Source organism: Myxine glutinosa, chromosome 6 (assembly GCF_964187855.1).
Source record: "Myxine glutinosa chromosome 6, kmMyxGlut1.1, whole genome shotgun sequence".
NCBI lineage: Eukaryota > Metazoa > Chordata > Myxini > Myxiniformes > Myxinidae > Myxine > Myxine glutinosa.
This window is the reverse complement of record NC_136266.1, coordinates 12,068,421-12,090,841: the sequence shown is the minus strand read 5'-3', so window position 1 is coordinate 12,090,841 and position 22,421 is coordinate 12,068,421. Positions and strand designations below refer to the sequence as shown.

Genomic DNA, 22,421 nt, shown 5'->3' with positions numbered 1-22,421 from the left:
TCCAAATCTCCACAAATCTCCGCGAATCCAAATCATACATTTTCCCCCATTTCTTTCAGTTAATGTCTTTTTCAACACCAAACAACAACAACCTTTTTTTTTTTTTCATTTACTTAAAGATTGGTGTTCCTGTCAGCGAGGTGACATGTCTTATATGAAAGTATCTGTAGAAAAAAGAAAGAGCCAACTTTGCGGCGTGATTCGAACGAGTCGAGTTTTGAGGTTAGATTGGGAGAGTTGATAAGTCGGATTACTTTTGATTCAATTCTGTCCAGTAAGTATGTGGAGCTAGAACCTCCCCAGATGTGAAAGCAGCACTCTATACAAGGACGAATCAATCCTTTATATAGTTGAAGCAACTGTTCAGAGGAGAGGATCTTCGACATCTGAACAGGACTCCTAGTTTCTTCGAGGCAGGCTCAGCTGTTTGTGTAATGTGTGGATTCCAGGACAAATTTGATGTTAGGGTAATACCTGGTAGGTTTGTTGAATCGCATCGTGTAATTGTGGGGATTTCAAAGGAGATTGGAGAGTTCAGAGGAGTTTTAAAGAGAGATGGGAAGAAATTGAGTTTTAGAAGCATAAAGCTTAATCTGACGATTACATTTGCCCCACTGGGAAATCTTGTCCAAATCCGAATTTAAAGAGGTGGATGTGAGCAAACGAGATGTAGATCGAGTGAGGGAAGATGGGGCAGATGGGAAAAACATGGAGGAATGTAATGTCAAGTCATCAGCATATGAGTGCATTTAGCCATTTGTAGAAGAAAGAAAGTCACTGATAAAAAGAAGGAAGAGTGTTGGAGACAGACCAGACCCCTGAGGGACATTGCTGTTGATAGGGAAGGAGGGAGATGTTGAACCATCAACAATTACGGAGATAGAGCGGTCAGAGAGAAAGTTCAATATGAGAGAGCAGAGTGAAGGAGGAAAATCGAAAGAGGGAAGCTTGGATATCAGACCCCGATGCTAAACTCTGTCAAACTCTGTCGGCGTTTGAGATATCAAGGCCCATGACAAAGGATTCCCCAAATTCTCTCACAGAAGAGGCCCAGACATTCGTAATGCAAGACTATCACAGGATATCATGGGTAGACTTTTGCCTCACGAAAGCCATGTTGATAGTCAGAGAGAAGACAGATTCAAGATGCTTGAGGAAATGGGAATTGAGAAGACATTCAAAGACTTGCATAACCTGCCATGTTTTGGTTCTTTCAACCAGCACAAGAATAAAAGACTTCTTTTTTTATATCATGATATTTTTAACCAAAGGCCTCTGTTAGTCCCATAAAAAAGGGAACGTCAAAGCTCCAACTGGAAAAGATTTTGTGACAATTCGTGTTGACCACGTGAACATTTCGACAATCGAGGGTTTGATGGGTGGTGTATCGGTCCTACGTTCATGCACACGGCTGTGCTGTTCACACAGCTGTACAATCATAAGTGGAGAAACATCAAAACTCCTGGAAGATTATTCCAATCTCCTAAACAATTTATGTGAAGTATTTGGGATGATTAGAAGAATCCATACGTATTAATCGCAGATCAAGATGGGAAAAGCCTCATCGGGTGTACTGTAGCGGTTCCCGCTGAATGTACACAATCGCCTTGCACCTGCCAGGACGCGGCCAGGGCGCGATCGTCATGCCGGGCTCGTCCGGACGGGCCCAGACGCGCCTCTCCTGGGCATGCCCGGACTCGCTGTTCCCGGGCACGCCCGAACCTCCCGGGCACGCCCGGTCTAGTCTTTCCCGGGCATGCCCGCTCTCGTCTTTCCAGGGCTCGCCCAGAGCGCCCGGGCACGCCCAGCCTCGACTTGCCAGGCCGCGTACAGGACGCCCGGGCATGTCCAGACTCGCCTTTCCAGGGCTCGCCCAGAGCGCTCGGGCACGCCCAGCCTCGACTTGCCAGGCCGCGTCCAGGACGCCCGGGCATGTCCAGACTCGCCTTTCCAGGACTCGCCCTTGACACCCGGGCATGCCCGGTCTCGGTTTTCCCGGGCAAACGCCCCGGCATAAATGTGTATATATATTGCTGCCCGATAAACGGGCTTGTCAGAATACCTGAGCTGTTTTGTTTCAATAAAGCAACTCGGACGAATTCCGTCTTTGGTCGCGTCAATTCTTTCGACTCGTGTTGGAGCGCAGCTCCTTCACTGGTGACCTACCGACATGGACACGGCAGTGACTCTTAAACTGCCTACCTTCTGGGAGGCTCACGCGGCTGTTTGCTTCGCCGAGGCGGACTCCCAGTTCGCCCTGCAAGGCATCACCGCGGACGACACCCGCTTCCACCACGTCGTGGCAGCGCTCGGTTCCGCCACCGCGGCCCACGCCCTGAGCCTCCTCGAGCACCCGCCGGCTGCTGACAAGTATGACGCGCTGAAGACGCTCCTCCTCGACGCTTTCGCCCTCTCACCGGCGGCACGCGCACGGCGCCTGCTCGACCTGCCCGAGCTCGGCGACACGCGCCCGTCCGAGCGCATGGACTATATGCTCTCGTTGCTCGGTGAGCACTCTCCGGATTTTCTGTTCCGCGAGCTGTTCGTTCGCCAGCTGCCTCACCCGGTACGCCTCGCCCTGGCTGGCACGTCGATCACCGATCCCCGCGCCCTCGCCAGGGAAGCCGATAAGATCTCCTCGGCGGGCCAACACATCGGCGCGGCTACCTGGAGCCTGCCGCCGTCCGAGGCGACGCCCACGACGCCCGAGCGCCCTGCGCGGTTGGAGGCCGAACTGCCGGTGCAACTGGCGGCCGCCACGCCGCGCCGACCGCTTCCGACACGACGGCCGGGGCCTCCACCTGACCAGGCGTGGTGTTATTACCACGCCAGGTTCGGACACAAGGCTCGGACGTGCCGACCCCCGTGCACTTTCGGCAAGTCGGGAAACGGCCGGGCCGGCGTTCATTCCCAGCCATGAGCGCCGGCCACTCGGGCAACTTGCTTTTTATTCGGGACAAAGCGTCCGGGCGGCGTTTCCTTTGTGACACCGGCGCCCAACTGAGCGTCATACCCGCCTCCGAGCAGGACAGGCGGGAGGCCGTTTGCGGCCCCTCTTTGGTCGCTGCTAATGGCTCGGCCATACGCACTTTCGGCCCGCGCGACGTCACCCTCTGCTTCGGCAGCCAGGGCTTTCAGTGGACCTTTGTGACCGCCTGCGTCCCCATGGTTTTGCTGGGCGCCGACTTCCTCTGCGCGCACAGGCTGCTGGTCAACGTCAAACGAGGTCGCCTTGTCAACGTCGAGACCTTCAGCTCCCTGGCGTGCACGATGAGCAGCTCCGCGCCGACCGAACTGGCGTGCGCCCTCCCGACGGCGAACGAGTTCACTAGCCTGCTCGCGGAATTCCTGGCCCTCACGCGGCCGACGTTTTCGGCCGTCGCGGTGCGGCATGGGATCGAGCACCACATACCCACTACGGGCCCGCCGCCTCGACCCGGCCAAACTCGCCGTGGCAAAGGCCGAGTTCGACGCGTTGGAGCACCTCGGCATCGTGCGACGCTCCAATAGCACGTGGGCCTCACCACTGCACATCGTGCCAAAGCCGGGGGGCGGATGGCGCCCGTGTGGCGACTACCGCCGCCTCAACGACGCTACCACCCCCGACAGGTACCCGATCCCGCACATCCAGGACTTTTCCGCCCGTTTGGCAGGACGGGTCATATTTTCCAAAATTGACCTGATACGGGGATACCACCAGGTCCCTGTCCGGGCGGCCGATGTCCCGAAGACGGCCGTCATCACGCCGTTCGGCCTGTTCGAATTTTTGAGGATGCCGTTTGGCCTCAAGAACGCGGCCCAGGCGTTCCAGCGCTTAATGGACGGCGTGCTGCGTGACCTGCCATTTCTTTTCGTCTATCTGGACGACATCCTCGTCGCCAGCACGTCCCGCGCCGAGCACCTCCTCCACCTCCGAACACTGTTCGGTCGCCTCAGCGAGCACGGCTTAATTGTCAACCCGGCCAAATGCCACTTCGGCACGACGACCGTTGACTTTTTGGGCCACCGCCTCACCAAGACCGGGGCCGTGCCGCTGCCGACCAAGGTCGAGGCCATCACCACGTTCCCGCGTCCCCGTTCCATCAAGGCCCTACAAGAGTTCCTCGGCATGGTGAATTTTTATCACCGATTTGTGCCCCGCGCTGCTCAGCTCATGCGGCCCCTTTACGAGGCCCCCCGGGGCAAGCCGGCCAAGCATGACATTGTTTGGTCCGCGGCCATGGACGCGGCCTTCGCGAGCGCAAAACGGGCCCTCGCTGACGCAACGCTGCTGGCTCACCCGGTGCTCAACGCACCCATCGCCCTCACAACGGACGCCTCCAACTACGCGGTGGGCGCCGTCCATGAACAATGGGTGGACGGGGTTTGGCAGCCACTCGCTTTTTTCAGCCGGCAACTCCGGCCGAACGAGTTAAAATACAGCACGTTCGACCGCGAGCTGCTCGGTCTATTTCACCGTGCCTACACGGCGTTTCGAACACGTCCACGTGGACCTGGTGGGTCCCCTGCCCCCATCGCGGGGGTTCACCCACCTGCTCACCATGGTGGACAGGACCACCAGGTGGCCGGAGGCCGAGCCCCTCACCTCCAGCACCACCGCCGACGTGGCACAGGCGTTCATCGCCACCTGGGTCGCGCGCTTCGGCGCACCAGCGGACATCTCGTCCCACCGCGGCCCACAGTTCACGTCCGAACTTTGGGGCGCGGTCGCCCGCTCATTGGGGGTCACGCTGCACCGCACCACGGCCTACCACCCCCAAGCCAACGGGTTGTGCGAGCGGTTTCACCGCTCCATGAAGGCCGCACTCATGGCCGGCCTTCAGGATGACGGTTGGACCGACCGGCTGCCGTGGGTCCTTTTGGGCCTCCGCACGGCCCCCCAAGGAGGACCTCCGGGCGTCCGCCGCCGAGCCCGTCTACGGCCAGCCGCTCCGCGTCCCAGGCGAGTTCGTGCCCGACACTGCCAGTCCCTGGTCCGCCGCACACCAGCGCTCGGACCTCCAGGAGGCCGCCCGACGATTTGCCCCCGTGCTAACGTCCCGCCACGGTGGCCCCCAGTCCTACATCCCCCCGGCGCTTCGCACAGCGGAGTACGTCTTTGTGCGTCATGACGCGCACCGGAGGCCACTCCGGCCGCCGTACGACAGGCCCTTCCGGGTCCTGTGACGGGGCGACAAGTCCTTCGTCGTCGACGTCGGCGGCCGGTCGGACCGGATCTCTGTGGACCGCCTCAAACCGGCGCACGTGGACGTCGACCGACCACCACGGTTGGCCCTTCCTCCACGGCGAGGCCGCCCCCCGTCCACAATTCCCCCCGCTCGACCACCCACCACCAGATCGGACCCCCCCCCCCCCACGACCCTCCAGGGGTCGCTTCGGCCGGGTCATCCAGACCCCCCTTAAATTGACCCTGCCGGTGCAGGTCAATTCTGGAGGGGCGTGTGTAGCGGTTCCCGCTGAATGTACACAATCGCCTTGCACCTGCCAGGACGCGGCCAGGGCGCGATCGCCATGCCGGGCTCGTCCGGACGGGCCCAGACGCGCCTCTCCTGGGCATGCCCGGACTCGCTGTTCCCGGGCACGCCCGAACCTCCCGGGCACGCCCGGTCTCGTCTTTCCCGGGCATGCCCGCTCTCGCCTTTCCAGGGCTCGCTCAGAGCGCCCGGGCACGCCCAGCCTCGACTTGCCTTGCCAGGCCGCGTCCAGGACGCCCGGGCATGTCCAGACTTGCCTTTCCAGGGCTCGCCCAGAGCGTCCGGGCATGCCCGCTCTCGCCTTTCCAGGGCTCGCCCAGAGCGCTCGGGCACGCCCAGCCTCGACTTGCCAGGCCGCGTCCAGGACGCCCGGGCATGTCCAGACTCGCCTTTCCAGGACTCGCCCTTGACACCCGGGCATGCCCGGTCTCGGTTTTCCCGGGCAAACGCCCCGGCATAAATGTGTATATATATTGCTGCCCGATAAACGGGCTTGTCAGAATACCTGAGCTGTTTTGTTTCAATAAAGCAACTCGGAAGAATTCCGTCTTTGGTCGCGTCAATTCTTTCGACTCGCGTTGCAGCGCAGCTCCTTCAGTACAATGATTAAAATGATGCAATTAAAAGGCTAAGTCTGTGCTAGTGCAATTTATCCAATATCACATTAACCGTTTCTAGAGTAATAATAAACTAAACGAGGCTCAAAAGCAGATAAAACGAGAAAGAGCAATCAGAGATTGCAAACCCTCGCCAGGATATATTTTCAGAGGTTTTTAAGGCTTTTGTGTTAAAACAAATATGGCGGCCGAACCACGTGACTGATGACGTCATCATTTTTTTTTTCTCCACCAATTTATGCCGACATGACGCTGAAGTAATTTCATCTTGATAGGATGAAGTTTTGTACTTGTCGAATTATGACGTCAAAATGGAGGCACCTATGACATCATCATTAACATATTTTATTCCCCACGGAGAGTTCATCACAATAAGCCATGTCTCATTGTTTTCTATTCAGCGCTTTCAGAGATATAGAGGTGCAAAGTTTTTCAGTTTTTCCAAGAAGGCGGCCGAACCACGTGGCCGATGACGTAATCATTATTTTTTTTCTCTACCAATTTATGCCCACATGACGCTGAAGAAATTTCATCTTGATAGGATGAAGTTTTGTACTTGTCGAATTATGACGTCAAAATGGAGGCACCTATGACATCATCATTAACATATTTTATTCCCCATGGAGAGCATCACAATAAGCCATGTCTCAATGTTTTTTATTCAGCGCTTTCAGAGGTAATTATAGAGGTGCAAAGTTTTTCGGTTTTTCCAAGATGGCGGCCGAACCATGTGACCTATGACATAATTATCATTAAAAAATTCTACAGGTGGAGTTTCACCTATGGTGAAAATTTCCTGTCAGTCAGACCAACCGTTGCTGAGAAAATCATATTTATTGTGCGGACAAACAAATAAAGAAACGAGAACGCCACTCAGTAGAGCGCATACTCCCGCAGTGGGTGGCCGCTGTTGAGCCCCATCTTCCAATGGTAAGAAAAATCCTTCAAAAAATTCCTGGATCCGGAATAATATCCTGAGCTTCACCAAAAACTAATCAATTCTTCCTTATCCCAAGGCCAATCATCCCACCAACTTTCATCCAAATCCGTTCAGAACTTTTCCAGATATCTTGTTCACAAACACATGAACATGGGAGACGGTGGGAGGGATTTTCGAAGCTCCACACGGTCTCCACGTTTTTCGAAGTTAAGTCTGTTCACAATTGTATTTTGTCGAAACTGTATTTATCTTTCGGTGTGTGAAGTTATTGTGTGCAACTTTGGTTGTTTCTCGGTGTTTATCTTTCATAAATTGATCGTCTGTTTGCCGTGTCGTGTCTTGAGGCCTTGTACAGTGTGCACTGTACAACCTTGAGGCTTTGTTTTTCTCTCAGCGGTCCGTCGTTTGTGATCCAATAACTTTCGTTCTCTGTATTCCCAGTATTTTCACCCATAGCCTACTTCCTTGTGTAAATCTCAACTCAAAAAAAAAACAACAAAAAAAAACAAAAAAAAAAAACATTTCCTTCTCTGTTCTCATTCGTTTATTCATTCTTATTCGTTCGTTCGTTCTTCGACCACGTGTTTCTCCCCCATTTCCCCAGATAGTTTTCACTCATTAACCTTCAATGTTTACACTTTCCCCTCAAGTTATGTATTCCGTCATATTTTATAACACCTTTTTCTTCTTCTTCTTTAAAAGGCTGCTTTCGACTTGCTCACCAAATCAATTCATCCCAAAAAAAATATCCATCTCCTATAGTGCCTTTTTTCTACATTCCCTAAACTCTCCTGCACTCCATCCTCCATCCAGCGTCCTCAAACGTATTTTTAACTCGAAGGTCACAAGAAACTCATTTTGCAATAAATGTTCGTTTCCCATAAATCGTACACTTTCAAAAATCCAATCTCACCCCTCCCCTCCAAATCTTCCCCATAACCCCTCCCCTCCAAATCCTCCCCATCACCCCTCCCCTCCAAATCTTCCCCATCACCCATCCCTTTCAAATCTCCCCCCTTGCCCCCTCCCTCCTAAACTACCCCCTCACCCCTCCCCGCCAAGACGCCCCCTCGCCCCTCCCCTCCTAGACTCCTGCCTCACCCCTCCCCTCCAAATCTCCCCCATATCCCATCCCTTTCAAATCCCTCCCCTTGTCCCTTCCCTCCCAAACTCCCCCCTCACCCCTCCCCTTCAAATCTCCCCACCCTCATTGCTTCTCAATTTCCCCCCTCTCACTCCCCCTCCTCAAAGCGTCCTCCCCGCTTCTTCCCCCTTCAAACTCTCACCTCCATCTCCCCCAACCTTCTGCCTCGCTCTTCCCCCTCCTCAAATAACACCTCATTGTGGCTCACCCAATCACCATCAAACCTTTTGTCCGCCCCATCCTTCCCTTTCTCCGAGCTATTCTGAAATCTCTGACACACCTTCAACAGCTCTCCCTATCTCTTCCACCTCTTCCACATCTTACCCTACCCCTCCTCCCCCCTGTTCTGTATCTGATGCTCCCCCTTCCTCTTCATTAACGGTATGGACCTCAAACATCCGGGGCCTTCGTTCAAACTTAACTGATCTCTCCATACAGGTTGCTTCTGTCAAACCAGACGTGATCTGCTTAACAGAAACTTTCCTCCTTTATGATGTCTCTGATTCCATAGTATCTCTCCCGGGCTACTCCCTCCTCCGGTATGATAGACCTGAGCCTCGTCCTGGAGGCGGGGTTGCTATCTTTATCAAAAACTCTCTTCCTCACTCGCCCTGCACTGCACTCTCTCCACCTCACCCCCAGGAATACCTCTGGCTACGGCTTCCCCTTCGCTCCCACCTCTTGTTCATATGTGTGTTGTACCGTCCACCAAACAGTGATGACTCCATCTACATCTCGCTGTCTGATGATATGGACCAACTTCTATCTACTCATCCCAACTCTCTCTTCCTCATATGTGGTGATTTCAACTGTCATCATGCCAGTTGGCTGGGTGTGGGTACCTCTCTCACCAGCCATGGCTCCTCAGCAAAGGACTTCTGCGACTCACTGGGACTGACACAATCTGTCAATTTCCCGACCCGGATCTCAGTCAACGGAACATCTTCTCTTCTGGACTTGGTTATGACTAACTTCCCTGAAAATGTCTGCTGCTCTTCTTCTGCTCCGATCGGATCATCTGATCATGTCCTTGTTAAAGTGGACATCTCTCTGACCATCCTCAGGGAGCCTGCTCAGCGTCGACGAGTCTGGCATTTCACTCAGGCCAACTGGCACGGTCTTCAAGCAGCCATCAATCATCTGGACTGGTCTCCCATCTCTACCACCTCTGACATCAACTCATCCTGGGAATTCTTCCAAAGTAAATTGCTCTCTCTCATGCACAGATTTATCCCATCTCGTCTTCAGTTGTCATACCCTTCCTCCCGTCCATGGTACACGGAATCTTGTGGTGAGGCTGTTGCCCAGAAACAACTTGCCTTCGTCTCCTGGAAAGCAAATCCAACGGAAGGAAATCTCATTTCCTTTCACAAAGCCCGAAACAAGTGTGTGTCCACCCTCAGGAGAGCCAGGAAACAATATCTCTCCGTTCTCAAGACCGAACTCTCTTATCTGTCTCCCTCTTCCAAATCCTGGTGGCGTCTGGTCAAATCCGTTTCTGGTGTTTGTTCCCCCTCCATCCCCTCCCTTACCTCAAACGGCTACACAGCTGACTCCGCACGTGAAAAAGCTGAATGCCTCAACTCTGTGTTTGCCTCTAAATCTTGTGTCCCAAACCCATCCCTCTCTGTACCCACCATACCCAGTCGTACCCTGCTGCTCCTGGACTCCGTGTCCTTTCCTCCTGACAAGGTGGAAAAGTTTCTGTCAACCCTCGACTCTGATTCTGCAACTGGACCCGACGGCATCAGCCCACGTGTCCTAAAATCCTGCTCTGCTGCTCTATCTCACCCTCTCTCTGTTCTCTTCACCCTCTCTTTTGCTCAAGGTCAACTGCCATCTGCTTGGAAATCAGCCAACATCACCGCTTTGCACAAAAAAGGTGCAAAAACAGATCCTAGCAACTACAGACCAATCAGCCTTCTCCCAATTATCAGCAAAGTCATGGAATCCATCATTGCTTCGGATATGAAATCTTTCCTCTTCTCCAATGGCTTGATCTCTGATCATCAATTTGGTTTCAGACCAGGTCACTCGACTCTGGACATGCTGCTTCTGCTGTCTCAACAATGGATGGAGGTCCTCAATGCCAAACAGGAAATTAGAGCCGTCTCCCTCGACATATCACGTGCCTTCGACACGGTCTGGCACCCCGCTCTGCTCACCAAACTCTCCTCCTTTGGTATCCATGGAAATCTCCACGCATGGCTGGCGGACTTCCTCTCTAGTCGTCGTCAACGTGTGGCCCTGAATGGGTTTCTCTCATCTCCTCTTCCTGTTCAGGCTGGAGTTCCCCAAGGCAGTGTTCTGGGCCCCGTGCTTTTTCTGGTCTTCATCAATGATCTCTCTGACTCTCTCGAAAATCCTCTCTATCTCTTTGCTGATGACTCCACTCTCTGCCGCTCCATTCCTCTTCCCTCAGATCGGCAGTCTGCTGCCTCCTCACTCTCTGAAGACCTGGACAAAATCACAGACTGGTCAAACAAGTGGAACATGTCTTTCAATCCTGACAAATCTCACAGTCTTACTATGCCTCTCCGAAAAGATCGACTGGACAACCCTCCCATCTACTTTCTCAACAATCCTCTCCAAGAAGTTCTGTCGCTCAAGATTTTGGGTCTCACTATCTGCCATGATCTTTCTTGGGAAAACCACATTTCCAAGCTGGCCTCCAAAGCCAGTCGCCGACTGGGCATCCTCCGTCGTGCGAAGTCCTTCCTCGGCACACCTGAGCTCCTCACCACATACAAGGCTTTCATCCGCAGCTCAATGGAATACTGTTCTCCCCTATGGGCCGGTGCTCCTGCCTCACACCTAGCTCGGCTTCACGCTGTTGAAACCAAAGCTTTCAGAATTATTGGAATCTCCCGCGATGAAGCTATCTCTGAGGGCCTTTCACTCACTCACCGCAGGCAGGTAGGTGGTCTTTCTGTCTTCTACCGACTCCTCTCCGGCCTTGCACCCCCAGCTCTCTCTGTGCTCTGTCCCCCAAATATTCCTACAGGTCGCACAAGATCTGCCAGCAACCCTCTGATGGTTAAACTGCCGAAATCTCGGCTCTCTGCTCACCTTCACTCTTTCATTCCTCTTTTCTCCCGCCTCTGGAACAAACTCCCTCACTCCTTTCAATCCCACTCCTCCCTCCAGGTCTTTAAAACAGCTGTTCACCACCATCTCTTATCTTCCCCCATCCAAAACCTTGATCTTTTCTACCCCCGCTAATTCACCCCAGATCCACCTTGTTTGAAATTCCAACTTCTTTCCTGGAAGTCCTGGCAGTGTCCATATGTTTTATACCTCTCCCACCGCCCCCTTCCCATGCCCCCCCCCCAAAGCCCTCGGCCTCTCTCAGATCTCTCGATGTCTCCATGTCTCCATGTCTCTCGGTCCCTGCTCTCAAATGTTGTGCTTGTGTCCTTCCCCCTCTCTCCCCATCTTGTCTACCGCTCCCGATGTTATATGTTTTATGTGTCGGTTTGTCTTTCTGTGTGATTAACGTTCGCTCTTTCACGAGCCTCGATCTTGTATGCAAAAAAAAAAAAAAAAAAAAAAAAAAACCCACATACGGGGACGCACGCACGCGCGCGCACGCACGCACGCACGCACGCACGCACACACACACACACACACACACACACACACACACACACACACACACACACACACACACACACACACGATTGTTACTCCCACCAGGGAGTAATGCATTCAAACAGACAAAAAAAAAAAAAAACCCCCACCTTTAGAGGCCATTTTTCCCCGCAAGCGGGGGTTGGCCTTTTTCGGGGACCGTGGTTGTTGTTGTTTTTTTGGTCCCCTTTTTGAAGCAATGTTTTACGGCCGGATGCCCTTCCTGCCGCCAACCCTTTTTGTCGCCTTTTTACGACAAACAGGGAATTACCAGTGAACTGGTACTCAATTTGCCGACCTCGGAAGGATGACAGGCTGAGTCAACCCCCCTGGCGTTAATTCAGCGATCGACCGGGATTCGAACCCAGGATCCTAGGATCCTAAGCTGGCACCCTAGCCGCAAGCCCAACACCAGGCTTCAAACAGACAAACAGACATAAACAGACAAACATTCAAACAGACAAACGGACTCAAATGCAATACCCTCTCCTCAGGCGAGGGTAATGAAAAGGAAGGTTTGCCTTTACTCTATGGATGTGTCTTGTGGCTATGCAGCAAAAGCCAAAGGAAAAAAACCAAACACTCGACAGGTTTTCATCAACAGCGAGACTGTCTATATCAAACTGAACACATGGGCCTGATAAAGGTACGTAGGGAGGAGTCTTGGAGAGAGACAGCTGACTGGACATCAAACTTACAGCAAGGTGCAGAGGGCTCACAGGACAGCCGTTTCCAGAGTCGTAATTTCCACCCATGGGTTCAAGTAACTGTGCAAAATTGAGATAAAACTAGTCAATTGAACAGCCATGGAACAAGCAGCTGGATATAACTATTACACTCAGCCATACAGCATGGTTCCTGAGTACATTCGTCGCTGTAACAAGCCCTCAAAAATAAACAGCAATTCACGAGTGCGCAACATTTCAAAGGTGAAATCGAAACGGAAGTCAAGCAAATCGTGCCGTAATACTCACGACGTATAGTGGAGCTTCGTTGGCAATCTAGGGGGAGAAGTGCGGGAGATTAATTACCTGTAAACGCTCATCCGAGTTCATAAATCATCAATAACGATAATCGCGTTTTGATACTCACAATCTTTAAATAATAATTAAATGCTGATTTTTTAAAACCTCACATTTTGTGAAATGTAACAAAGAAGGGCAGAAGGCCCAAGGTAGGCCCCTAATATGACAATGAGAGAGAATAGTGTTTACTGTTGTGCTTTGCTCTCTCTCTCCCCGTCTTGTCTTCCACTCCCTTTATTATATTGTTGTGGTTTTGAGAGTGTACATATAACATCATTAAAGGTTAAAGGTTTGCCCCCATAGTTAGTCCACAAGCAACATGTAGGCCCATTAGAACATTAGTTATGTCATAGTATGTGTGAGGATAAGGCCATTTCCCTAGTATCATCTGCGTTGTGTAAAAGAAATAAGATAGGCCCCGTTCATTTTGCCTCTACGCTCCAAATCTACCTCATTGGGCATAATCCATCCCGCGCCCCATTTTGGCTATGGCACCTCGCATTAGGATGTTCACTAGTCAAGGGACACGAGGTAGGCTTGAGAGAGGGAGGAGCGTGGCGTCGAGGTTGAAGCGGGGGAGACAGCAACGGTAAGAGCCATAACCAATCAGGGCTCAGGTGACATGGCGTGAGGGGCGTGGTAAGGGCGTGCCTATATAAGCGCGCGCACAAAGCCCTTGGGAGGACTCGTGCGAAAGAATCGTTGTAGGAGGACTCGTGCGAAAGAATCGTTGTAGGAGGACTCGTGCGAAAGAATCGTTGTAGGAGGACTCGTGCGAAAGAATCGTTGGAGGAGGACTCGTGCGAAAGAATCGTTGGAGGAGGACTCGTGCGAAAAAATCGTTGGAGGAGGACTCGTGCGAAAGAATCGTTGGAGGAGGACTCGTGCGAAAGAATCGTTGTAGGAGGACTCGTGCGAAAGAATCGTTGTAGGAGGACTCGTGCGAAAGAATCGTTGTAGGAGGACTCGTGCGGAAGAATCGTTGCAACACGACTGTCAGAGGACTTGCACGATTTGCGCATGATAAAGGACTTGTTGGAAGAGCGCACTGTAAGAGGGACTTGCACGATTGCGCTTTGTATGAGGACGTATGCAACAGGACTTCTGCGTGAGCGGCGCTTTGCTATTGAACTTGCATTGGGAGCGCCTATGAACTGGTATTGGGGGCGCATATAAGTATAAGACTGTATAAGGCTGCACTGTGTGTTCTTATTCTTCTCATTGTACATCGTGTAATACACCAATTGTTATTCCTTGTTTCTTCCTGATTCGACCGTATCAGTGATTTCCTCCATTGGGTAAGCGTGGCACGATCAGAACCGCTCGGATCGGGTTTAGTCATTGATAACGGCTCGGGTCACGGTTCGCTATCGCTCGGCGTTTCCACCTACAACCGTGATTCGGGCGGGCTTATTTCCTTGCTTCCTAGGCGGCGTTGGTACTTAGGTAATAGGAATTCGGCCTACAACCCTATTTAACGCCGCCCGGAAGGAACGTCATAGCCCCGGATCCCGTTGGCTAGTCAAAGACAAGGGGACTGATCCCCCCTTGGTAAGGGGAAAGGCCGACGAGGAGATCCGCAACAATTGGTGTCGGGGAGTGGGATTTGACCCGAAGTGCGCCTAACGTCCTCAAAATTACGAGCGGCCAAAATTTAATTAAGAACCAAATTAAAATCGTGCCATGGATAACCAAGACGGTCGGATGCCGGTGGGGGTAAATGAGGAGGTAGAGGAGGAGCTAGAATCAACCCAGGACCCCCGGGAAGAATTGGGAGAAATGGAGGATGTGATTGATGAGGGTGCGATGGCAGAGGGAGCAGGGGAAGAAAATGGCGGCGCCTCGCACATGGCAACGAGGGCTGCGCCCGCTGCGCAAGTGGGGGTGGTAGACATGCAAGCCTTCATGGCGCAATTCATGGCAGAACTAAACAAGCGTTACGCCGAGGTCCCCCGTCGGTGAACTGATGCGAGTTGACAAAGTGGAAGACGCAAGGCGGCCATCTTGGATTTTGGCGTGGCGACCTAATTTTCAACAGCGTTCTTCCTTATGCCTAGATACATCCACACACCAGATTAGAAGTTGGTACTTCGCTTATTTTTCAAGATATTCCGCTCACAATGTTCAGACATACATGGCGGTGGCCATCTTGGATTTTAAAGTGGCGACCCAATTTTCAATAGCGTTCTTCCTTATGCGTAGATACACCCACACACCACATCAGACGTTAGTAGTTCGTTTATTTTTCAAGATATTTTGCTCACAAGGTTCAGACATATATATGGTGGCGGCCATCTTGGAGTTTGACGGGGCGACCCAATTTTCAATAGCCTTCTTCCTTATGCCTAGATACACCCACACACCAGATTAGAAGTTAGTACTTCGCTTAATTTTCAAGATATTCCTCTCACAAGGTTCAGACATAGAAATGGTGGCGGCCATCTTGGATTTTGACGTGGCGACCCAATTTTCAATAGCGTTCTTCCTTATGCCTAGATACACCCACACACCAGATTAGAGGTGGGTAACTTCGCTTATGTTTCAAGATATTCAGCTCACATGGCATCAGACATACATGGCGGTGGCCATCTTGGATTTTGACGTGGGCTGCACCTACACACCAAATTCGAATGCCGTCCTTCGTTTACGCATGCACGCACGCACGGACGGATGGGCAGACGGACGGAGGGGAAAACCATAGTCCCCCTTTCGCTCCGCGGTGCGACGGGGGACAAAAAAATGAGTGATAAATCCACCGAGGAAATGAAGGAAATAAAAAACGAAACCCGGGAAACGAAAGAAATTATGGGCGTCCAAAAGAATGACATAAATAAAATAAATGGGAGAATGGACATCCAAGAAAAAAAGATGGATGCAATGGGTGGTCGATTGGAAGTAGAGGGGGACAAATCAAGGGCGGAAATGAAAGAAATGAGGGAAGAGGTAAGGGGTAACATAAATAAATTTGGAAGCAAAATGGGTGGCCACATCAAAAAATTTGGGGAGAACATTGAGCGCAGGTCGAGCGGGAAGGTCGTGGGGGTACGCGACGAGGTAACGCGGTGTGAGAAACACGGGGGAAGCGAGTTTGAGTAGAGCACAGCCAAGTTGACCGGGGTGGAGATGGCGACACGGGGTATGGAAAAGCCGACGGCCGCCGAATTAGAAGAGAAAATTTTATTAGCACCGGCAGTCATCGACAAAAAAGAAAATTTTAAAATTATAGTGAAAATTGGGGTTGAAGAGACGGCAGACTTAGAAATTAAATCGTCGGAGAAAAAGATGGAATATGTGCAAAGTCCGTGTTCGCATCGTGATGTCGTGCTGCCTAACGCCAATGAGAATTTGCAGGCGCTGCTGCGGAAAAGGGTCCCGGAGGTGAGTAGGGTTGTGTATGGCACGAAAATGTATGGCGCGAAAGTGTTTGGCGGGAAAGGATTTTTCGCGCGCTTGGGATCACGACGTCACCCGGGCGCTCGTGGAAGGTCCGTGGTGGGCTGTGTGAAAGCGAACGGCGCGCGTGTGAGGAAAAGGTGTGCGCCGAAGCTAGGGTGTATGATGGAATGTGAGTGGGAGGAGTGTGAAACGGAGTGTGGAACGGAGTGCGACAGTGTGCGATGGCCAAAGAGTGTGCGGGGATGCACACCAGAGCGCGTGATTGGGTGTGCAACAGGAGATTGCAACACCCGTGGGTAAGTGTGCGCTGATTGGGTATGTGCAGGAGTGCACACCCATGGTTGTTACAGAGGATGTAACGGGAGGGTGTACGCGAGGGTGTGCGATGGCCAGGTGTGTAACAGAGGAGTGTGTAACAGAGGAGTGTGTAATAATGGAGTGTGCGAGCGGCGTGAGTGCGCCTGGGTGGTATGCACGAGCGAGTGCAGTGACGAAATGTGTGGAATGTGTGGGAGGCGTTGGAGCGCCTCGGTGTACGAGTGAGAAACGGGTCGCGTGGTGTGAGAATGCGATTCAGGCATCGACGCAGAGCGGGTTAGAGTATAGGCCGACAGATAGCCGATGCGAGCTCTCGGGGCATGGTGCGCTTTGTGTGCTGCGGGGGCCGGCGGGGATCGTTGCCACGGCAGCGTGCACGATTCGGGCCGGGCCCCGCCCTGTATGGTCGGTGCCGCGTCGTAAAGGCGAATGGCACGGTTTAAGGGGAGGAAGGAGAGGCCGGACCTTCGCCCCCTGGCGGGCGCGGTGCTCCGGCCGGGGGAGGTTGGGCCATCGTGCCGGAGACCGGAAGGCTCCACGCAGAGATGGCGCCTAGAACCTCGGCCCAAGTATGCCTCCTCCCCAGAATCGAAAATGCCGGACGGACCCAACCAACAGGAGACCAACCACCCGCATGCATTGCTCGGCTTTTCGAAGCCGAGCTGTGAAAATGTATTTCCGCACCGAGAGGCTCAAGTATAGTGGACAAATGGCGATAGTGATGGCAAATGGTACCTTTACCATTCGGTTTTTTTTGGGGGGGGGGGGGGCACATGAGCAATAATTTATGGGGTTGGCAGTGAGAACTAGCCAGGGCGGGCGCGGATAATTGTTAGGGATTTAGAAGGATGACAGTATAGGGATAAGATTTAAGTAGAGACATTGATACAAGTAGAGGGGACGTAGTCAGATTAGATGGATGTTAACGACGAGGGAAGTGCTTAGTGTAAGGGAAATGTTACGTGCTCCTCCCCGACCCCCTGGTCACGGTGCACCTCCGAGCCCCGAGAGGAGTCATGGCAGAAAAATATGTTACTCTGTGTTAGAAATCAATAGTGAAACCACACCAATGATTATAATCAAACAAATATTGTATTGAAAATCACACCAGAATAACGGTTCAACCAATAGCAATCAAAGGTACACTTCATACATCTTATGATGGTACCATCAGCTAAAGTCAGATAACTCACTGCGTTCCAATGGAGTGAAAAAGAACACTCCTCAATGTCTCTATAACTCAAAGGTGATCTCCTCCTGCGAGTAGTGATGAGGCGAGTAATGAGGCGTAGGCAAAGCGTAGACAGTCACGTGGTCCAAACCAAAGGCAAACGGGCGGCGGAATGGGAAGTCCCAAAGGCCCCCTCCAGACATACACATTCACAGTTCAATCAGCGAACCGCAACGTAATCCTCAAACGCCGTGTTTGCGCACACACATCCCCGACAGACGACAGGATGGTGAGAAAAGCTGACGCGTAGCAAAAACCTCTTTCGGTAAGCGAAGCGTGAGGGTCAAAATGGCCGATGGCCCTTACTTGAGGCGAAGCGACCAGGCGAGGATTCTTCAGAATCTCAACGCCTAAACCTGACTACGCAGGTTTCTGAATCCTCTAGCGATAACACCTATCGCAGGAAGTTCCATTCAAGGAAACTCGAAGTTCACTCGCGACTTTCGTTCGATAACGCTCGCTATGGAGCTGAAAGCCACGCGTCTTGTCCGACTTTTCTCGCCACGCCCTCTTCTTCCTCTCCCTCGTCGTCTTCCGGTTCTCGGTCCGGTTTCCTGTTTCATTTAAAATATTAACCCTTTTTGCCTTTTAACAACAATAACCTTACCTTTTAACAACAATAATCGCCGTTTCCTTCAAACCCCAATAATAATAATAATACATGACCAGAAATGTTTCAAGTGGATGAAAACCACAACAACGGAAGTGACGAATCCGTAACAGAAGACGGGAAAGCACAAGTATTAGAGGGGAGTAGTTAGTTAGTTGATGCTGTATGTGTGTAAAAGTGTATAAGTGGTGTATTGAGGATGTGTGTAAGTGTGTTGAGTGAATGGACTTGCATGGTGTGCAAGGTTGATCAGAGTAGTGATGGCAATGTACAAAAGAACGCGCACAGCTGTAAGGACGAAGGACGGGAACAGTGGTGAGTTTGAGGTGAAGGTGGGAGTGCATCAGGGGTCGGTACTAAGTCCACTACTATTTGTAGCTGTGATGGAGGTGCTGGCTCAGAACGTAAAGGAGGGTTTACCGTGGGAGTTGTTGCATGCAGATGATCTGGTGTTGATTGCGGAAAGTATGGATGGACTGAAGGAAAAGATGAACACGTGGAAGGAATGTATGGAGACAAAAGGTCTGAAGGTGAATATCGGAAAGACGAAGGTGATGGCAAGTGGTAAAGCATGTGGTGAGGTGGAAAGAACTGGGAAGTGGCCCTGTGCTGTGTGTAGGAAGGGTGTCGGAGTGAACTCCATTCAGTGTACAATGTGCGCTGAGTGGGTTCATCAAAAATGTACTGGTCTGAGAGGGTCATTAACCAGTGTGGCAGCTACATTCAAATGTAAGGTGTGCACAGAGGGAGCTGCAGATGGAGGAAATGTTGAGTTGGATCTTGGAGACGGCGTGAAGCTGGAAGGTGTGAAAACATTTTGCTACCTCGGAGACATGCTGAATGGAGAAGGTGGAACAGACTCGGCAACGGTTGCTCGAGTGAGATGTGCATGGAAGAAGTTTCGGGAATTGAGTGGCGTGCTGATGATGAGGGGAGTGTCGTTGAAGCTGAAGGGAAAGGTGTATGCTGCATGTGTGAGAAGTGTTATGATTTATGGGAGCGAGACATGGGTAATGAACGTAGAGCAGCAACGAAGGTTGGAAAGGGTGGAAATGCGAATGGTTCGACGGATGTGCGGAGTATCGTTGAGAGAGAGGAAGACAAATGATGAATTGCGAAAGATGATGGGAATAGAGCCTGTGATTGATGCTGTGAAGAGGAACAGGTTGAGATGGTTTGGTCATGTGTTGAGGAAGGATGAAAGTGACTGGTTGAGAAGAGTGATGGAAATGAATGTAGAAAGACGGGGAAGACCGAGAAAGACTTGGCTAAAGATGGTGGAAGAAGAAATGCGGGCAAGGGGGTTAACAAGGAGAGATGCAGAAAATAGGGCAAAATGGAGAGATTGTCATGGGGACCGCAAGGCTAACCCCCGCTCTAGCAGGGAAAATGGCCTTTTAAAATGCATGTTGTTGTTGTTACAATACCACCGACGATGGCGGTCACAAACAACAGCATCGTAAAAACATAAATCCCTTTTTATTCTGCCATGAATCCCCCCCATATTGTTTTTTTTCTTATTCATGTTTAAGTGTCCAAAAAAAAAAACCCACAAATTCACCATCAAATAATCGACAGGCCACCCGAAAAAATATCTGGTCAGGTGGCCCAGCGAACCACCAAAAAATAAATAATATACTTCTTTTACATAACAATAAAAAAAACAATAAATATATTTATGTTTTATATATTTATTTTATATAAATAAATATATAAAACATAAATTTTGCTTGACCCCTGGAATCTTCACCGATTTCCCCAAAAGTCTATACTAGATACCGATATGTTTAATGAAGAACGAGTTTTGGGGTGAAGGCCACCAGTGTCGATCTGCGTTGGCACACTGGTAAAATAATGGATGAAAGAACAGGACGTCGATCGAGGTATGCTAACCGCCGTGGGAAGTTTCGGGTGTTAACTCTTCATCTGAGCTGAAACCAAAGAGCGATTTTGCTCCGACGGTTAACGTCAAAAATTCAGCTTATTTTTGCTTCCCACTGCGGTTAAATACCTCAATGGCAATCCTGTTCATTTCATCCATGACCAATTCTAGATATAACAGACTGCAGCTATTTGCATGGTGATGAAGAAGAACCACTCAATGATGAAGTTATTTATTTTTTGAAGTTATATGATGATGATGAAGTTATACTCAAAGGGGTTAACAAGGAGAGATGCAGAAAATAGGGCAAAATGGAGAAGATTGTCATTGGGATCGCAAGGCTAACCCCCGCTCTAGCAGGGAAAATGGCCTTTAAAATGCATGTTGTTGTTGTTGTTGGTGTGCAAGTGGAGAACAGGTGTGTGGAGTAAATGGTGGGAGTAAATGGTGTGGAATGAGTGGTGTGGAGTGCATGGTGCGAAGGAGTGGATGGGGGAAGATGGACCCCTTCACGAATACCCGGGGAGCGTAGTTTAAAGTTATGTAGAGGGCTTAGGTAAATTATTGGATATTGGCACCTGTGGTGCAGGTAGTAGAAAGAAGTGCTTTGATGGGTGCATGAGTGAGTGGAATGGCTGGGCGTGTGGGCTTAATTGGTGAGTATGGTTAAATGGGCACTCCGCCACTGGTAGTCTGTTGGCCAGGTGAGGCCGCAGGTAGGCTCTGGGAGCCAGTTAGAGTTCAGAGTCAAGTTCAGTGGGGCCCGAGAATGCTAAGAGAGGACCCGGGTAGCCCAATGCCAGAGAGGGCATCAGAGGGGTGAGAGAGCCAGGAGGAGCCTTCCCGAGTTAGGGTAGTTGTGAGGAGCTAGGCAAGCTCGGGTGGCGACTTCAGTGGCGGAGGTGCGCAGGTAGTTGGACCTGCTGGTAGAGCCACACGACCCAGCCCCGAAATTGTGCGAAGGCACAGTGAGAAAAATTGGGGGAGTGAGACCCCAAATTTGGGAGGCACCACAGGGTGGGTCAATGGGAATTGGTTTTTAGAACCACATAGTGTGAATGAATGAATGAATTGGCAGAGCAAGACCCCAGGTAGTGTAAGTGAGTTAATTTTAATAGAAGGATAGTTAGGATAAGAAATCTCTTCGCACCATCCACATCCACTCACCAACGTGACAGGACTCCACACCAGGTTTTGCAGATGTTTGGAATGTGAGACGCATCATGACGGAGTGTGCCATTGTGATATTCCATCTCTTCCTTCTTGGGAGGGATTGGATGACGAATTTGGCGTAGAGGGGGGATAGAAGAGACAGGACGTAGAGATGGAATTTGTAAAGTGTAAATACGGGGAGGGGCAAGGGTAGTTTAGGCTGACATGGGGGGTCACGAACGGTTAGGGACGAGCTTTCTCCGCTCGCTCTCCCATGCTCATGTTGCATTGCCTTGCATTGTGTGTACCTTTGCGCCCTTGCCCCCGCTAAACTCTGCTTTGTCTTTCCTCGCCACCCATGGACCCATTTTCTTTGTTGAGGGGAGTGTGCAGGTACCCTGAGCTGTGCGGCTGTGCGGCTGTGCTTTTGCGATGCACCCTGCTGCCTGCACCAGTACACCTATGGACCACACGTTCTGTGGCCTGGCACCTTTGCTGGGGCAGACAATCGCTGCAAACGTTACCTTGTGCCCTGCGGACCACTGTTTTAAGTGGCCTCGATGCCATGCAGTCAGACCACCTAAGATGGCCTTGCTGGCCGAAATAAAAACGGAGACGGTTTGTGCCTTTTTATTTATTCCTTTGGTTTGTCAGGAAAGAAGACTAAGTTTTTATGATGGCACACCGAAGATGAAGCAGGAAGACGCAAGACGCAGCGGCCCAGCAGCCAAGCAGCAGCCAAGCAGCAAATGTGCCATTTATTATTAACATTTATTTTGTGCATTTTTGGTGATTGTGCATTTTTGTGCATTTGTGCACATTCTTGTATTTTGGTGCATTTTTTTGATGGTGTATTGGTGCAGTGCAGTGCATTCTGTGTTTCTCCTCTCCAAATTTCTCTTCTTTCCCACAAAATAACAGGTCCTGGGTTGTAGAATTGTAAATAACATGCTCCCCACCGGCTTTATGTTTAATTTGCGAATTCTTTCCGTAATTCGGTTA

At 51.2% G+C, this 22,421-nt stretch overlaps 1 protein-coding gene across 2 annotated transcripts in view; it reads right to left on the bottom strand.

Annotated features, from left to right (window-relative positions):
- LOC137429591 (serine/threonine-protein phosphatase 6 regulatory ankyrin repeat subunit C) overlaps nucleotides 1-22,421 on the bottom strand; it is a 237,591-nt gene that overhangs the window by 68,003 nt on the left and 147,167 nt on the right. For both annotated transcript variants that reach the window (XM_078779599.1, XM_078779598.1), the window contains exons 16-17: nucleotides 12,780-12,806; nucleotides 12,504-12,572 (exon numbers count right to left, since the gene is read on the bottom strand). In XM_078779599.1, coding sequence (XP_078635725.1) covers nucleotides 12,504-12,572; nucleotides 12,780-12,806 — 96 coding nt within the window. The remainder of the gene's footprint in view (nucleotides 1-12,503; nucleotides 12,573-12,779; nucleotides 12,807-22,421) is intronic.